This window comes from Colletotrichum phormii (assembly GCF_030913505.1).
Source record: "Colletotrichum phormii strain CBS 102054 chromosome Unknown BDP81scaffold_3, whole genome shotgun sequence".
Taxonomy (NCBI): domain Eukaryota; kingdom Fungi; phylum Ascomycota; class Sordariomycetes; order Glomerellales; family Glomerellaceae; genus Colletotrichum; species Colletotrichum phormii.
The window spans coordinates 2,329,609-2,346,684 of NW_026851445.1; the positions used below are offsets into that span (position 1 = coordinate 2,329,609).

Consider the following 17,076-nt stretch of genomic DNA (forward strand, 5'->3'; position numbering starts at 1 on the left):
TCCTTAAGTAAAGATATATTCAAAATGGTCGGTTAGTACAAAGCCATAGGATCCTTTCAGACCCCGCTACTCCGAGATATAAATAACCAAGACACGCTTATCTCATAACTAAAAGAGAAGCGCGACTTATTTACCCGCGTCCTCCTTAGAAACGCTGCAATCTCCGAGGATATACCAATAGAAAGCCCAGTCTTATAAAGGTAAGCTACGCTTCCTTTCCCGTAGGTTACGAAGGACGAGGTACGGTCTTCGGTTCTTACCGCGGGAAATACGACTCCTGGGACCGACGGAATCACTACAATTGTTTTAAAAATAGTATGGCTAGTTATCGAGGATATTGTCCTCTTACTTTATAGCGGGTATATACGTAAGGGTTGGTATCCTACTTATTTTAAAAAAGTAACTCTCGTGATCCTAGCAAAACCGGGAAAAAGAGACAAGACACTCCCGCGCTCCTATAGGCTAATTACGCTCTTGGCCGTCCTCGGAAAAGGCTTGGAGAGACTTATCGCTAGACGACTTGCCTAGATCGTAGTTAAATATCGTGTTCTGTACGATTAACAGTTTGGAATACTCCCTCTTCGCTCTTATAGCGACCTTATCGCAGCGGCCATCTACGACATCGAGTACGCTTGGCAAAGAGGCCTGGTTACCTCTATACTTACGCTCGATATAAAAGGGGCTTTTAACGCCGTACTCCTAGGACGACTAATCCGACGCCTCTACGAATAAGGATGGCCGGAGAACCTCGTACGCTAGGTCTTAAGCTTTATTACCGGAAGGAGAGTAAGAATAAGGCTTAATAAGGAGGTAGGAGACGTCTTCAGTCTCGAATACGGACTACTACAAGGCTTACCTGTCAGAGCCCTCCCGGATAGGGGCTAGTAAGAGGTAGTAAGGAGTCCAAGCAACAAAGGAACAGCTCAGATATATATACAGCGCAGGGAGTACACGTCGAGGGAGGAGCAGACTTCAGTAATTCATCATTCTACCCCTAACTGCAGTTGGCCTCTGAGAGCTTCCACCCTGCGTCAACATCCCAACTTGACAGTCTGAAGTCTCTACCCACGAAGGGGACCAGGCCGGAAGCTCGAAATGCCAGCCCAGACGAGACGCAGCGAGAGAGCGCAGTCAGCGCGACGACAACGTGGAGAAGAGACACCATTTTCCGACCTCCCAGAAATCCCTCAAGTTCAGCCAGCAGGACTAGCTCGCGGCTCTATAGGCCGCGAGATGCAACAGAATAAGAGGAGCACCGCTCAAATAGAGGACGACGAACATAACGATTACGACGAAGATACTAACCCCTCCTCTTCCCCTCCCTTGGGCCGTAACCGCACCAACAGCGACCGACTCTCGCAACTACGAGAGGAAGAACGACTCCTAGAGGAAGAAATCCTTATCGCTACGCACGAGGAACGCCTACGCAAGAGGCGCGCCGATCTAGAACGCCTCCGAAGCGCTTCGGCCAGTCCGGCTCCCGGATTGAGACAAGCGGTTTCAGCTGCGCCCGCTCCCGGAGTTGTATTGAGCTCAGCTGGGGCCGTGGACCTCCGCAACACGGTTAGCCCCCTTACCCAGGCTGTATCAGGAGCGCCGTCAGAGCAACAACAGAGCGACGAGTTCATCGCCCCCAAGCCACCTTCCACAAGCTCCCTACCAACAGAAGCGGCGGTCACAGGAGGCTCTTCGGTGTTTAGGCCTCTGTCCCTCCCCAGCCTGTCGTACACGGGCAAGTCGGCAAGGGACTTGCACAGCTTTCTGCTCGACTGTTACTACCGCTTCGACTTATGGGCGCAACAGATGAGAAGCGATCGCGACGAAGTAGCTTACGCAGTGAGCTGCCTACAGGGAAACGTCAAGACGTCATGGATGCATTGCATCTTCGAACGGAGACGCGACGTCGGGTTCACCCTGAGAGCCGCTACGGAACGGGCGATGCAGAGCTACCAGCAATCGTTGACGCACTGCGTAACTGGCGCCACTACCTCGCATACAGCCAGAACGTGATCACTGTTTTCACAGACCATTTCAACTTACACTTCTTGGACACAAAGAAGAGGCCCAACGGGAGACAGCTGCGCTGGCTCGACGAGCTAGCGGCGTTCAAAATAGAGATACAGTTCAAACCAGGCGTCGTGAACCCAGCAGATGGATTGTCAAGACGGCCTGACCACGGCGAAGGAGGCCATGTCAACGGTGCGGAAGAACTGCTTGAACAGATGAGGATTATGCTTCACAGTGCAGAAGAAGCTTGGAAGTCGCTGCGGGTGGCACTGCTCACAAGGGCACAAGGGCGCCGCAAGAGCGGTTCGAAAGATGAGGATTAAGCTTCACAGTGCAGAAGAAGCTTGGAAGCCGCTGCGGGTGGCACTGCTCACAAGGGCACAAGGGCGCCGCAGGAGCGGTTCGAAAGATGAGGAGTCAAGCGCATTGCGGAGAAGCAAGAGAAGGAGGGTAGGAGCTCCGGCTCGAGAGATGGCTCACGAGGAGCCCCTCGAGAGGCGCAACGGGGCTACGAGCCCAGGGCGTCAGAGAAGCGGCGTAGCACTCCGGGAGTTGCTTAAGCCTGCCGCTGGAACTGCAGATCGCGAGCTGCTCGTTCCACGGGATCCCGAGGGCAGGGGAATACCCGAAACAGCGCTGTGTAGCGGCGAGTTACCAATGATAGGTCAACTACGAGCAGCCCAACAAGAGGACGCTTTTGTTCAGGAACGCCAGTGGACCAGGAGGCAACGACGCCCTCGCCAAGCTGGAGGAAAGCAACGAAGGAGCTGGGGCTACGACTCGAGAGGTCTGCTGTGCTACGGCGACCGAGTCTACGTCCCAATGCACCGGGGATTGAGGAGAGAGGTCATGGAGGCATACCACGATGCGCCTACGGCGGGCCATTACAGCGTCAAGCGAACGATGGCTCTGCTTAAACGCTACTACTACTGGGACGGGGTAAGTAGAGACGTAAAGAACCATATTAACACATGCGTAGTATGCCAGAGAACGAAGACACGTCACCACAGACCCTACGGCCTACTACGACCTCTGCCAGCACCGTCAAGGCCGTGGCAGGAGATCTCCCTCGACTTCATCACCGGCTTGCCAACATCGACGACGCTGATAGGAAAGAGGCCATGCGACGCGGTACTGGTGGTAGTCGACAGGTTCACGAAATATAGCGTCTACATAGCTACCAGGGCGACGCTCACAGCGCAAGGGTTCGCCGATCTACTGTTCGCAAGGATTTTCACCAAGTTCGGCGTCCCAGAAGGCATCGTCTCAGACCGAGGATCCCTTTTTACGAGCAAGTTCTGGACTCACCTATGCTACCTCCTGGCTACCAAGAGACGCCTAAGCACAGCCTTCCACCCGCAGACGGACGGTCAAACGGAGCGACAGAATCAACATCTCGAGCAGTACCTACGCTGCTTCTGCACTTGGGACCAATCCGACTGGGCTCAGCGCCTTCACCTCGCTGAGTTCGTATATAATAACGCATGGCATTCAGTAATCCGAAAAGCACCCGCAGAAGCTCTCTTCGGCTTCCTGCCGAAATGCCCAATGTCACTCATAACAGGAACGAACGAAGGGACGCAGAATGTCTCTGCCGAGGAGCGGGCAGTACGCCTACGAGCAGACCAAGTCGCCTTACAACCACTACTACGGAACGCCAGAAACGCATACGAGAACCAAGCCAACAAATCCAGGGTCGACAAGTCGTACAAAGTAGGCGAATGGGTTCTGTTATCAGGAAAGAACATACGGAGGCAGCGACCAAGCCGCAAGCTAGCTGATAAGTACCTGGGACCCTTCATGATCAAAGCGATCATTGGGACCTCGGGAGTCGCGTACGAATTAGATATACCACGATGGTACCGGATCCATAACGTGTTCCACGTATCACTTCTGGAGCCTTACCGACATCGCGAAGGAGCACCTCGAAAGCCATTACCCATTGGCGATATCGACGGCGAGCCCCTTTACGAGGTAGACGAGATCATTCAACACAGGGGGCCAAAACAGAAGAGACAATACTTGATCAGGTGGAAGGGTTACAGCAGCGAGGAGGACACGTGGGAGCCGGCATCACACATCGAGGACGCAGCTCTAATCAGCATATACGAGAATCGGGTATCGATTGGGCGACGAGCCCTAGCTCCTGATGAACCCATAGACGCAGCTAAGGCAGCGGCGGCCCAGAGGTCGCCGATGTGGGGCCGGGCGGCAACTATTGTTCCGTGTACGGAACCCACACCTGGACAAGCGGTCGGCATCTCCGCGAACGCATCGACGCCGCCGCGACAAAGGGCAACGCTACCGCAGGGAGATAACGCAGCGCGTTCATCGCTACTGAGCTTCGAGGACGAAGCCTAGTTGGAAGGGGCGCCCTGTCAGAGCCCTCCCGGATAGGGGCTAGTAAGAGGTAGTAAGGAGTCCAAGCAACAAAGGAACAGCTCAGATATATATACAGCGCAGGGAGTACACGTCGAGGGAGGAGCAGACTTCAGTAATTCATCATTCTACCCCTAACTGCAGTTGGCCTCTGAGAGCTTCCACCCTGCGTCAACATCCCAACTTGACATTACCCGTGTCTCCCATTCTGTTCATGCTCTATATTAAACCTCTTTTTAAGCTAGGTATAGCTCGCTTAGGAAGGAAGCGATCTTATTTTAGCTATACCGATAACGTTACTATCTTAATAAGCTTAATATTACTAGAAAACAACTATAACATCCTAACTAAGGAATGGAAAGAAACCTTAGGATAGGGCGCGACGGAAGGAATCACTTTTGACCTCGATAAGTCCGAACTAATCCACTTTATTAAGAGATAAAAAGACGGAAACCTATTAATCATAGTAGGTTTACCGGATAGGAGGTATTATATAGTTTAGGCTATTAAAGAAGGCTCTTCTCTACGCTGGCTCGGCGTTCACTTCGACCATAAACTTATATTTAAGAGTTACGTAAGAAACCTCTTTATAAAAGCATACTAAATAGTTAATGGACTACGGGGACTAGGGAACACTATCTGGGGCGCGCCTACGTACTTACTTCGTCGAGCGATCACCTCTTATATATTACCTACTTAGTACTAACTTATGTATCTAAAATATAGTGGCCCGGCAGGAGCCGGATAAAGAATAGACGTACTATCTTAAACGGGGTTAGTAGTCTACTACATTAACTAGACGCGACGTAAACCAAAGCCATTAGAACGATGGTCCCCGTATACAAAACTACGCCTATACCGATCCTATAGCGCGAGGCGGCTCTACCCCCAGCAGAGGTGATACTGGACGCAAAGCTCCACATAGCGTCCACCAGAATTCATCATCTAGACGAGCGACACCCTCTCCGAACGAGACTCAAGGACAAATCAGGACCAGACTCACGGCTATGACAAATAGCAAGCCTCGTAAGCAAAGATACCAAATACATCGATCCGTTAGAACTCCCCCCTTAGGAGCAACTAGCGGACTGGCAGACAGCCCTCGCCAGGGTCGGCTACGAACCTAATAAGACCAAAGAAGAACAGGCCCTCTCCTTTATAGACAGGATAATAACTTTCTCTAAGCGGGATATTATTATCTATACTAATAGGTCCTAGATATCGGACGGCAATAGTACCTCCGCCGGAGCAGGCTAGGTAGGGTACTAAACTATACAGTAGATCTTCTACGGATCCGAACTACTCGGCTCCTAAACTAAGGTATATAACGCAGAGGTATATACTACGTATTACGGCCTAATAGAAGCTACCCGGGCTCCTATGGCTCGTATAGTAGATAACGTCCATATCTACCTCGATAACCTCGTAGTCGCGGCTAGACTATACTCCCAGAGTATAGGAAGTAGCCAGGCTAGATTTAGGGCCTTCAATAGGCTCTCTTCCTACTGGGCTCGGAGACAAAGAGAGAGCTGGACAACCCCCGGCAGGGTTTATGTTTGGTGGTGCCCTAGGTATACGGGAGTACCAGGAAATGAAGAAGCGGATACTCTAGCCAAGGAAGCCTACAAACTAATCCCAAAATCACAACCACAGCCCTTATTAGCGCACCTAGAAAGGCAAGCTAAAGTAGCTACCTTCTAAGCCTTTGCCAGAAAATGGCTATCCCAATGCCCTCGGTAATATACCGACCTCGAGATAATTCTTCACCCTAAGCCGCCCGAACTCCGCCTCCCTCGGCACTTACTAGGAAGGCTATACGCAGCAAGATCCCATCATAGAGACTTTATAACATAATACGAGAGATTCGCTCATCAAGATGCGTTACTTAATTGTAGCTATAGGAAACCCAAGATACCAGTCCATTTCTACTTTTATAAGCGTGGACGCAAGGCTACACCGCGCTACCTCCGCCAACGTATAGCCAAAGCAAATATTAATTTTTTATTAGGTTCTGCTAAGGGAGCCTCTCTTCTATACGAATAGATAGAGGGGACTAATTTCTTTTCCAAAATTTACCCGAGTCATTAAACAGGAACGTTAGGTAAAGACGGTAGCCTATAACATAGTTTAGATTAGCATAGACCATATCGGCATAGCGCCCGGCACGTCCTTTTATTACCAGACGTTAAATACATCATCATCGTCATCATCATCACCCAAAGTGAGCGCTCACCAGTATCCACTTAGTGATCACCAACGAACATGGTGATCAGGCAACAAAGGATATGTTCAGGATCAGGACTTGTATATAGGATGGACTCGAGCCGGGCTCCAGGACAGACTTCCCATAGCTTCTTCAGCAATTAACTTCGTATCAGGATTAACATCCGCTTTCAGCTACCACCTTGAGAAGACTACGATTGATCACCGAAGCCTTACCTACCTGTTGGTTCACGGGGTCGTATACGACAAATAGTGGTAGCAATTATCACTCGTCTGTTGGTGATCCTATTGCTTGTTCTTCTTGTTGTTGTTCTATCTTACATTGTAGGCAGGAGTCGGTCGAAGTAGGTAGTGACGGCCTGGGTGGTTGCCCCACCTTTATCCGGCCGTGATGACTAAGCCAGTTGTCCCACTTCGCCCAGGGCAGGTGCCAGCCAGCCCATGGTACCTGCCTATTACTCCTTATCAGCCTTTGCTGTTCCAACACTACCCTTACGATTGACAGACATAGTTTCCTTGAACTATTCCACGACTACGATTACTGTTACCATTTTCGCAGCCTCAACTTCTGCAAACTACTCCTACGACTAGCTGGCCGTAACACTTTAATTGCTCCTGTTCAGTAAGTTGACCCTACGAAACTCACTAACAGTAAGAACGACGATGTCTTCCAAAGCCACCCCGTCCGCATCTTCCAACGACTCCAAGGGTAAGACCCCTATGCCCGCCAAGACCCTGGACGAAGAAATGAAGGACGTCGAAGACTCGGAAGAAGAACTTGACTTCACTCGTAAGGTCTATGAAAACCTACAGAAGAAGATTAAGAAGAACGACTCCGACATTGCCATAATGCAACAGATGTTCAATGACGCCATGGAACGACTTGAGATCAAGACCAAGGAAGCAGACTACCTTACGGAGGAAGTCAATACCCTCCACGGTGCTGCTAACATCATTACTACGCCGCATGACGGACGAGAGAAGCTCAGGCTCAACTCACCTCAAGCCTTTGACGGAACCCCAGGACAACTAAAGGGATTCCTCACGCAAGTCAGAGCCTACCAACGCTTCCACGGAATGAACTTTAAGGACGAAGCCGAGAAGGTCATCCATGCCGCCTCCTTTTTGAAGGGAAAAGCCCTCGCATAGTTCGAACCACATCTTACCGACTTTATAATAACCAACGACTAGAACACTCTCAAGCCAGAGACCCAAGGTATCTTCGAAGGACTGCACGGATTCGAAAGTATACTTCTATCTCTATTCCAAGAACTAGATAAAGAACGACAATACGAACGAGAGCTCTTAAACCTTCGACAGAAAGGATCAGCCTCGCATTATGCTGTAGATTTCAGACGAATCTGCGCCCGACTTAACTACTCCGACAACGCTAAGATCTTCATATTCTATGAAGGGCTCAAGGAGGAAGTCAAGGACGAACTGTCTCGACAAGACAGACCCAAAGACTTCTTGAAATATGTCGAACTGGCTATCAAGCTTAACAATCGACTTTACGAACGACGAAGGGAAAGGAAACAAGTCCCGCAAGCAAACACTGGGAAACGCTATCAACCGCGCTTCCAAGGACAAAACCGCCCTAGAAATAACCATTGGCAGAATCGACAAACCACGGCCTATGGACACCATAGTGGACCGATGGACCTCAGCATGGCCAAACGAGAACAACCGTACCAGAAGGAAGTCTTCAGGTGCTACAACTGCGACAAGCCAGGATACATATCCCGCAACTGTCAACAACCCAGAAGGATCCAGCAGCGACCTGTGCCCGAGAAACAGATCAGGATCGCTACCAAGGAAATTCCTCACAAGCAACTCTCTTAGACAGCATGCTACGACGACAACTACCTTACCCATCAAGACAGTAAGGAAAACACGGGATAGTACCCTAAAGAGCCCGCCAGCATCAAGACCCTCGCTATGACAAGCAGGTAAGAGGTCACGCAACGACCGAAGACCCTCGAGGATCATAACAAGGAATACATTCAGACATTGTCCACGGCCTACGAAGCCGTCAGGACACAACCTAGCAGCCATCCGAGACGAGCTCAAACACTCGCAGCAGTCGGAGGAAGACTCCAGAAAAGAATGACTGCGAAGGACAAGAAATCCCTATTTCAACTGGAAGAAGAGATCCCAGCCAGGGAAGTACGAATTCCCACTAAGTCCATCTATATAATACGACAAATCCCGAACAACAAGTTCCAACGCAAGGTCCTCGAGCAGCTCGAAGACCTCGACCGCGAACACAGAATCGAAATCATCAAGGGAAAGAACCTTGGTTTCGGAATGGACGAGAACGGAAGAAACGACTTCCGAACAAACAGACTAGAACCAGCCTTCGGTTCTAGCTCCTACTTATTCGACGAAGGTGAAAATTCACCCTACGATTCGGACGAACCTCGTGACGTTGCTCGACGACGTGCTCAGACGGAGATCGATCACAAGGCACCGCCTAGCGTTGACGACACCAGTTCTGAAGAGGACCTCGACGAATCTCGGTGCAACCATATTCAACCATACGACGACGATCAGACGGTCGAACTTTATGGGACTTCTGACCGTAAGAAGAACCCGGTAACGCCTTACACGCCTAAGGATCACCCCCTACTCGACCCCAAGGACCCCTTTCATAAGGAACTCTTCTGGACAGAATGCCTGGACGACAGGTGCCTTTGGCACCTCTCACCCAAAAGAGACTCTCGATTCTACCCACGAAGAATCAACGACAAGCCAATCAAGGATGTCTACGTAGATGACCAACTCACGAGCTGGACACTACTATCCTTCGAAAACAACAATTGGGTAACCTTTAGACCTGATCCAAACTTTCCTATACAATGCTTAAACAGCGAATACGTAGAATGGGACGACTACAGACACGACCAGTACCAGATCCACTACTTACCTAAGGCAAAGGCTTGGAGAGAACATCAAGAACGAATCGAACAAGACGTCAGACTGAGAAACAGAATGACAAAAAACTAGAAACGCCAATCGACAAGAGACACCGAAAGGCGGAGAGCAAGGACAAGCGCCTATGCTCAATAACATGTCTTAACGACGAACATCTGAGAGTGAGACTCTAGATAAACGGACACGATATATGCGCAATTATCGATAGCGGCGCTTAACGAACCTTTATATCACCAAAGATAGTGAACAAGTTAGACCTTCCATGGGTACAGAAGGAAGAACCTTATACCCTATAGAATGTAGAAGGAGAAAGAGTTGGGTATAACGAAGGACTTGTCACTCGCGAGACCGTACACCTTACGACATACGTCAACAATCATCCAGAACAACTCCAGTACGACATCACGGAGATCGGAGACATCGATATCATCCTAGGAATCTCGTGGTTACGAAAGCACAATCCACGGATAGATTAGGTAAATAGCCACATCCAATGGACAGATTCAGTCACTAAACGACCTAAGAAACAGGGTTCAAACGAGTCTTACGTAACACCTGACGAACAGACAAAATACATTACCTACGTCAGACACGTAGAGCCTACCAGGTCGTTAGCACCCGGCACGGGCGATCAGGGATCGAACCCACTCCAGACTATACCCGAGGAGTACCGGAAGTACAGCAAGCTTTTCGCTTCAAAGGATTTGTTGTTGTTGTTCTATTTAACGCCATGGCGGCAAGGGCGCAGCCGCCCTTGCGGCAGACCTCCCGAAGGGTATGTGGCGTGAGGGGTCGCAGGCTCTAGCTATATACTATATAGTACACGCCGTATCCTGACGTCCTCCAAATCTTGCTCGTGAGCTACTATGTGTTCTATCCATCCCTAGTTCCCACTGGTGCCCTAGTTCCGTTATAACCATCTGGTTTCTTAATAGAGGTAGTTTGTCGTTTGGAGGATAGGTTATGACCTATCTCCTAGTACCGCGGGCAGATCTTCTGGAAGAAGTCTGTCACGCAGAGGAAGGCCTGGAAGCCTTCAGAGTCAGTGATTAGCCCCTTGAAGTAGCGATCGAGGGACCCTATAGGTCCTACGGGCTCCTGGCGGCTGTAGGGGTAGAGGGTGGGCCACTGTTGCCTCCTCAGTAGGGTCTTTCGGCAGTAGACTAGATGGTCTGCCTCCTTAACCCATCCACAGGAGCAGGTGAGTAGTGCTTCTTTGTGGTTAAAGCGTTGGTGATATTGTTCAAAGTCCCCGTGGCCTGACCGTGCCGCGAGGAGGTGATGAAGGGCAGCCCTAGGGAGGCCAAGTTCAGGAGGGCAAGCAAGGGTAGCCTTGAGCCCTAGTTGGGTATAGCGGGGAGTTGCCTCTTGTTTCCACCATCGTCTATATTGGCGTCTTGGCCGCTCTTTAGCAAGCCACTTGATACCTGATAGAGTAGCTAGTTGGACCCTAAGGACTGGTAGAGTTGTTCCCTCCTTAGCTAGGCTGTCTGCTTCTTCGTTTCCTTTAATACCTTGGTGCCCAGGAGACCAATGGGTTCGTATATCGTGTATCCTGCCTACCTCCTGGATCTCAAGGAAGGCCGCTTGTGAGGAGTCTGGGACCTTACCGCGAATCCCCTGAATAACGCTGGTATTGTCGATGCAGATGTGTATAGGCTGGCCTTGGGAGGTCTGAAGGGCCCGTCGGAGCCCAGCCCTCGCCCCCTCCGCCTCACCATCAAACACTTCTGCTAAGCCGAGACGGCCGCAGCCCTGGGCTATACGTTTATTGTTGCGGTAGATAACAAAGCCGTACCCTGTAGCTCCTTCAGGAGCTTTGGAGCCGTCTGAGTATACGACTGTATGCTGACCTGGCACAGTCTTGAGCCAGGCCTGGAAGATCCTAGCTGCTACTTCCTTCGTCTGTGTAACTATAGGGTCACAGGACCCTGGGAGGTATTGCGGCTGTAGGAGCGCTGGCCTTGGACACTTAGTTACCAACGAACATGGTGATTAGGCAATAAAGGATATGTTCAGGATCAGGACTTGTATATAGGATGGACTCGAGCCGGGCTCTAGGACAGACTTCCCATAGCTTCTTCAGCAATTAACTTCGTATCAGGATTAACATCCGCTTTCAGCTACTACCTTGACAAGACTACGATTGATCACCGAAGCCTTACCTACCCTTACGATTGACAGACATAGTTTCCTTGAACTATTCCACGACTACGATTACTGTTACCAGTTCCGCAGCCTCAACTTCTGCAAACTACTCCTACGACTAGCTGGCCGTAACACTTAAAGGGACGGATTCCGTATTCTTAGTATACGGCTTTCCTTATCTTATTATCACGTGACTTGCTCTATAGTTCTTCTGTTCCGTAGGGTGACGCATATATTCCCATAGTTCGTGCACTTATGGTGTGCCGTAGTCGCCGTAGTCCTGCGGGGCAGGCCCTGGACTTGGTCGTGCATGTCGGGTCGTAACACTATATATATAGTTTTAGTTCCTCGTTATAGGAGGAAATAAGGTTATTTAGGGTATTAGTAAAGAGGTGTTATGTTATATCGTATTTATATTAGGCCGTATTAATATGTTAAAGCGCCGTAGCGGTAGTGGAGGGTACTTTGCTTCCTTGTAATATATAAGGACGGGATAGGAGCGGTGCTAATGGGCGTAGCGGTAGCGTATATAGGCGCAATAGGGTTAAAAGGGGGTCTGGTAGCGAGCTATCGGTATACTGAGAGCTTACGAGGCCTCCCTGAGGCCTTATAGGCGGCGCGCCTGCGTCTGGCTATGAGGCTATCGCGGGCGCTAATTTGTAACTTGGGTGTAGGAAGTGGTGTTAGTGGGTGGGTGTAGGCCCGGGCAAGACACTAACAGTGGGTGTCCCACGCGGGTGATGCGTGCGGGAAGTGGGAAGTGATGATTGTTGTGTCTTTAGTAAGAAATTTTCCAGCTCCAATAGTCTCAAATGAAACACATCATCTGAGACCTCCCAGTCGCTGATTGTATATTGTTGGATTCACAGGTGGAAAAGGAAAATACTCGAGTATCGTGGGTAGCAACGATCACCGACTGTAGTGGTGATATTGCTTGTTCTTGTTGTTCTTTAGTGGAAGTCTAACCAGGTGCCAGCGGCGGCAGGAAGTCTGGGGTATACCACCCTCGTGTGGCTGAGCCACACGGACCACCGTGGCTGGAACGGACCGCGGCAGCAACCTCCTCCTGCTGCCTAATGTAGGCCTATTCCAACACTGGCAACTTTTCTCTCTTGCAAAAGCCGGGAATAGGACAGAATCAAGACCCAATTATACAGTACCGAGAAATAACAATAGTCGGCCGAGTGTAACCCATCCCTCCATTCTAATGACCGCGTGGTTGGTGTCAATAATGCCCTCGAGGGCTCGATTGGGCGACGATTTAGTAAAGCTGTCAGCGGGGTTATCATCGCCGTGGATCCATCTGACTTCGCAGAGCTCCCGTCGCTCGTATGACTGCCGAAGTGCCATGATGTCGATCATCAGGCGTTTCTCCTGGGTGGTGCCCAGTTTAACGAGGCATTCGTATAGCGAGTATGAGTCGGTACAGGCAGTCGTAGGGATGGTTGGGTTGCCAAGTTTTTGTGTAACCATTGCAAGAGTTGATGAGATAGCGTAGGCCATATCTACGCCGGCAACCATGCCGTAGACTTCAGAGGCAAGCACGCTGCGCGTCACTCGCTTCGACTTCGTGGAGGAGAAGTGGACAATATGGCCGTCAATCGTGAAAGTACCGTTATCATCGTCAATAGTCTCGTTAGCAAGGATAACGAGGAAGCCGAGCTGTGAGGTAAGATCGTGGTTATTGGCGAAAGAGCCGTCAACAAAGACAAAGAGCTTCGCGGTTGCCAGGTTCAGCGGGATGAAAGTTAGACCGCGGTCTAGCGAATTCATCTGCCACTGTAACCGTCGGTTGAGGCTCTTGATGGCTTCAGCATCGGGCTCTTTGTGCTGGGCGGCGGCTGACAGATCGTAGCATGCTTCGGGCTGGCAGATTGAGGCGATATATGCCCCACGGGCACGTTGCTGGACATAATCTTGTTGGGCTGTGGGCGAATCTCCGTCGACGAGTTGCAGCTTTTTCCCTTGCCCTTTCTGTCGTAGGACGATCGAAGTGTCTTTTGCTGAGGTTAGTGATACGATGCCACCGTTGAAGATGAGTGGCTCATTGATTGAGAGATACTGCTTTGCCTTAGCGGTGAAAGCAGCCTTTACAAGTTCTTCATCCTCTCTCGCAGAGAAGGGCAGGTCTGTAAGGCCGATAGTGTCGTCTGTTTGCATGCCAATGAGGCCGAAGTGAGGGTTATCAATAGATGACAGCAGAAGACACGGGTCGTATGATGAGGTACTCATCTCGAGACTTTCTCTATGGTGGCGGTTGTACGTTGCCCACCAATGAGTGCCAGCTTCGGCAATGCCATATAGTGGCTTGACGACTTTCATAATCGTATTCGGAGGGTAGTCATCGCGAATCTGGGTAGGTAGTCGTGCGTAAATAGTGCAATTCAACTGTGAAGTTGACTGGACGTATGCTTGCGTGATATCGCGAAGCCAGAGCTGATGGTTGTCACGCAGGAGGGACGGAGCAAGTGCAAGTATCAGTCGCTGGCTTGCTCGTTGTATGGTCGGTGACTGCGTAAGGATAGCTTCTTTCCCGTCATCAGCATATCCTTGGATAACAAGGCGTGACTTCTCGTAGGGCTTATCGGTATTCTTGCCCTTTACCTCGTTAACGATACGTGATTTGAAGATACGGCTATCGTGCTTAGCAAGGTCGAGGGTGACGAATTCGAATACCCCCCGTGCGATAAGGCTATCTATCTCGGTCTTCGTAGATAGTTCGAAGGGCTCACCAGAGGTGGTTATCGTCCCTTTATCGCGTAGTTGCTTTGCGAGGGCCTTATCGGATTCTTCTTTAGCAGAGAGAAAGGTAGAGGAGGAGGGAAGGAGTGACGGGTTATCAGGTACGTCAGTCTCCTGTAAAAGCGCGTCAGCGACGAAGTTCTTGCGCGGTCGGCCGCGGGTACGACGAGGGTATGGAGTAGTCTCAGCTGCGACAGGGTTCCTCGGGGGAGTAGCAACGACAATAGTATCCTCTGCGTGGTCGTCGCTTTTGTCGGTATTATGAGGAACATCTTCGTCAGGGTCTGCGTAATAGGGCTTGATAACGGTTGATCGGAAGTTACGCGGTCCGTTGACGTCAACGGTGCACTCCTCACCGTCAGTAGCAAGTAGGCGATAAGGGCCACTCCATCCTTCTTTCTCGCGCCAGACGCGGACTTGCGATCCAATTGTAAGTGACTTCAGCGCGGTTGTATCAGGGCCGTTTCGTGCTGCCAGGGCCTCATTCACTTGCCGCTTGGCAAAGTGCTTGCGTAACTCGTTGCTTGCCTTGCGTACGGCGGCGGCGCGTTTGACGATATCGGGAGATGGGGCGGAATCGTCGGTCATACGTGGGTATGCGCCAAAGACGAGAAGGGTAGGGACGATGCCGTCAGGGCCGGCAGTATCATTGATTGCCTTGACCGCGCTTTGTAGCGATGACTCTCGTGTAGTCAGTGGGCATTCCTTGCGGATAACATCGTAGGCTCGTCGCAGAGCTGCGTGGTATCTTTCAACCTTTCCAATGCTGTGATGTGCCTCGACAGGGATGATCTTGACTTCAATAGACATTGCGCGAGCTTCGCGGCGGAAGTCGGCTGCTGTGAAGTTGCGGCCGGCGTCAGCGACGATCCAGTCAGGTGGTCCCTGGTACACGTCAATCCAGCAAATTCGAAGAGCTTCCCACGTAGTCTTCGCAGAGATGTCTTTGAGAAAGTGGGCCGCGTTGAAGGAAGTCGCGAGGTCAATAACGTGAAGGACGGGTTGATCGCCGTCGAGGTACATGACGTCAACGATGACTTCGTAGTTGAAAGAGCAGTCGTCGCGAAGGGAAAATTTGAATCGGCCGGGCGACTTGCTGTGCATTTGGCATTGATGGCAGTACTTCGTCAATTGCTCGATTGCGACGGTCTCAACGTCATGGCCAGCCTCGTGAAGAACCTTGTGAAGTCGTTGGACAGATGGGTGGCCGAAGCGACGATGAAGTCTGCGTAATTCCACGTCCGTGAGGTGGTTCCAGGCGAGGCTCTGCTCAGGCGGGCCAAGTAGCAGCCACGGATGGCCCCATTTACGAACAACAGGCACAACAACGTTGCCTTGTTGCAGTGTATTGGCGAGATTGTCAAAGCGAATCCGCAGACGGTCCATATCGGCGAGGCAGAGCAGAAATGGGGTATTGACGGGTACGACGTAGAACTCGATATGTCCGAACGGGGTGGGGACCGTGATGGTGCCGCTTGAGGGCAGAAGATCGCCTCCGCCGAAGCGGACATTTGCTTTTCCCGCTTGCGAAGTGTCGATTTCTACTGATGGAAAGGTTCGTCGAAGGGCAAGAGCTTGGGAGTATCCTGCAGTGGAAACTCCGGCTGCTCCCGTATCTGGTAATATCCCTTGGAAGACTTCTGCTGAGTATCGGTCAAGTACGAAGACAGCCGCGTTTTCCTTGGCAGTCTGGTCGCCGAGATCTGCCTTAGTCAATTGATGGAAGACCGATTGGTCAGCTAATTGTGACAAAATAGCCTTGCCGCTGAAGTTGCTCTTGTTGAAAAAGGCGGTGCTGACGAGGAAGGCATCACTGTCATCAGCCTCCTCATCATCGTTGTTGGTGGGCGCAGGGGTCGTCTGGAGGTATTGGCGGATATCTTCCTCTCCATCGTCGTCGTCAAGAGATTCGAAGCCTTCGTACTCGGCAAGGAAGTCACCGTATCCCGTTGACGAGGTATCCTGCACGTATCTATTGCTTTTGTACCGATCGTATGCCTGCCGTCTTTCGTCCAGCGAGTGTTTCGTTGACCAGCAGCCTGGCTTTTTGCAGACATAGCAATGGCGGTCAGACTTGCGGTCTGGCGGGCCGCGGTTATGAGGTCGATTTGTGCCCCGGCCACGGCTGTTGCCGTATCGATCATCTCGGCCTCGGCCGTGATAAGTGCGGTCGACCCAGTATTGCTCGAATGGTTCAGTAACATACTGGTGGTCCTTCTTCATGCGGATAGCGGTGCTGACGGCTGATCGAAGCTGGTTGCAGACGCCTTCCAATGTCCGGGAGGGGTTATACAGGCACAAAGTACACTCTGGGACCCCGGAGCAAGCATTGACAAGCTGGCCTCGCAGGACCTCGTCAGACTGGTACACAGCGGGGAGAGCTCGTTGAATGACTGTGAGCTTCTCGATGAGGGCCTCAAGGACCTGTATCTTCGTCTTGTCGGGGTGCTCTTGAGCGATGCGATTGAAGTTAGTCTCTCGCCACTGGGAGAGGTAATTCTGCTGACTTTCCTCATTCTCGAAGTGGTTCCTGATTTGTCGAACCATCGAGAAAAAGTCACGTGGGCCCCTGCCGCAGATTCGTTGAAGATAAAATGTGGAAGCTTTGCCGCGGAGCATGATAGAGAAGGCGTAGCCCAGTTG

General features: G+C 51.0%; 1 protein-coding gene across 1 annotated transcript; it reads left to right on the plus strand.

Annotated features, from left to right (window-relative positions):
* Positions 1-1,095: 1,095 nt before the first annotated feature.
* BDP81DRAFT_390712 (uncharacterized protein) lies at positions 1,096-2,010 on the plus strand (the record flags this gene model as incomplete). Its single annotated transcript, XM_060587446.1, has 1 exon — positions 1,096-2,010. One exon carries the CDS (start codon positions 1,096-1,098, stop codon positions 2,008-2,010), a length of 915 nt encoding a protein of 304 aa, XP_060450063.1.
* Positions 2,011-17,076: the final 15,066 nt, after the last annotated feature.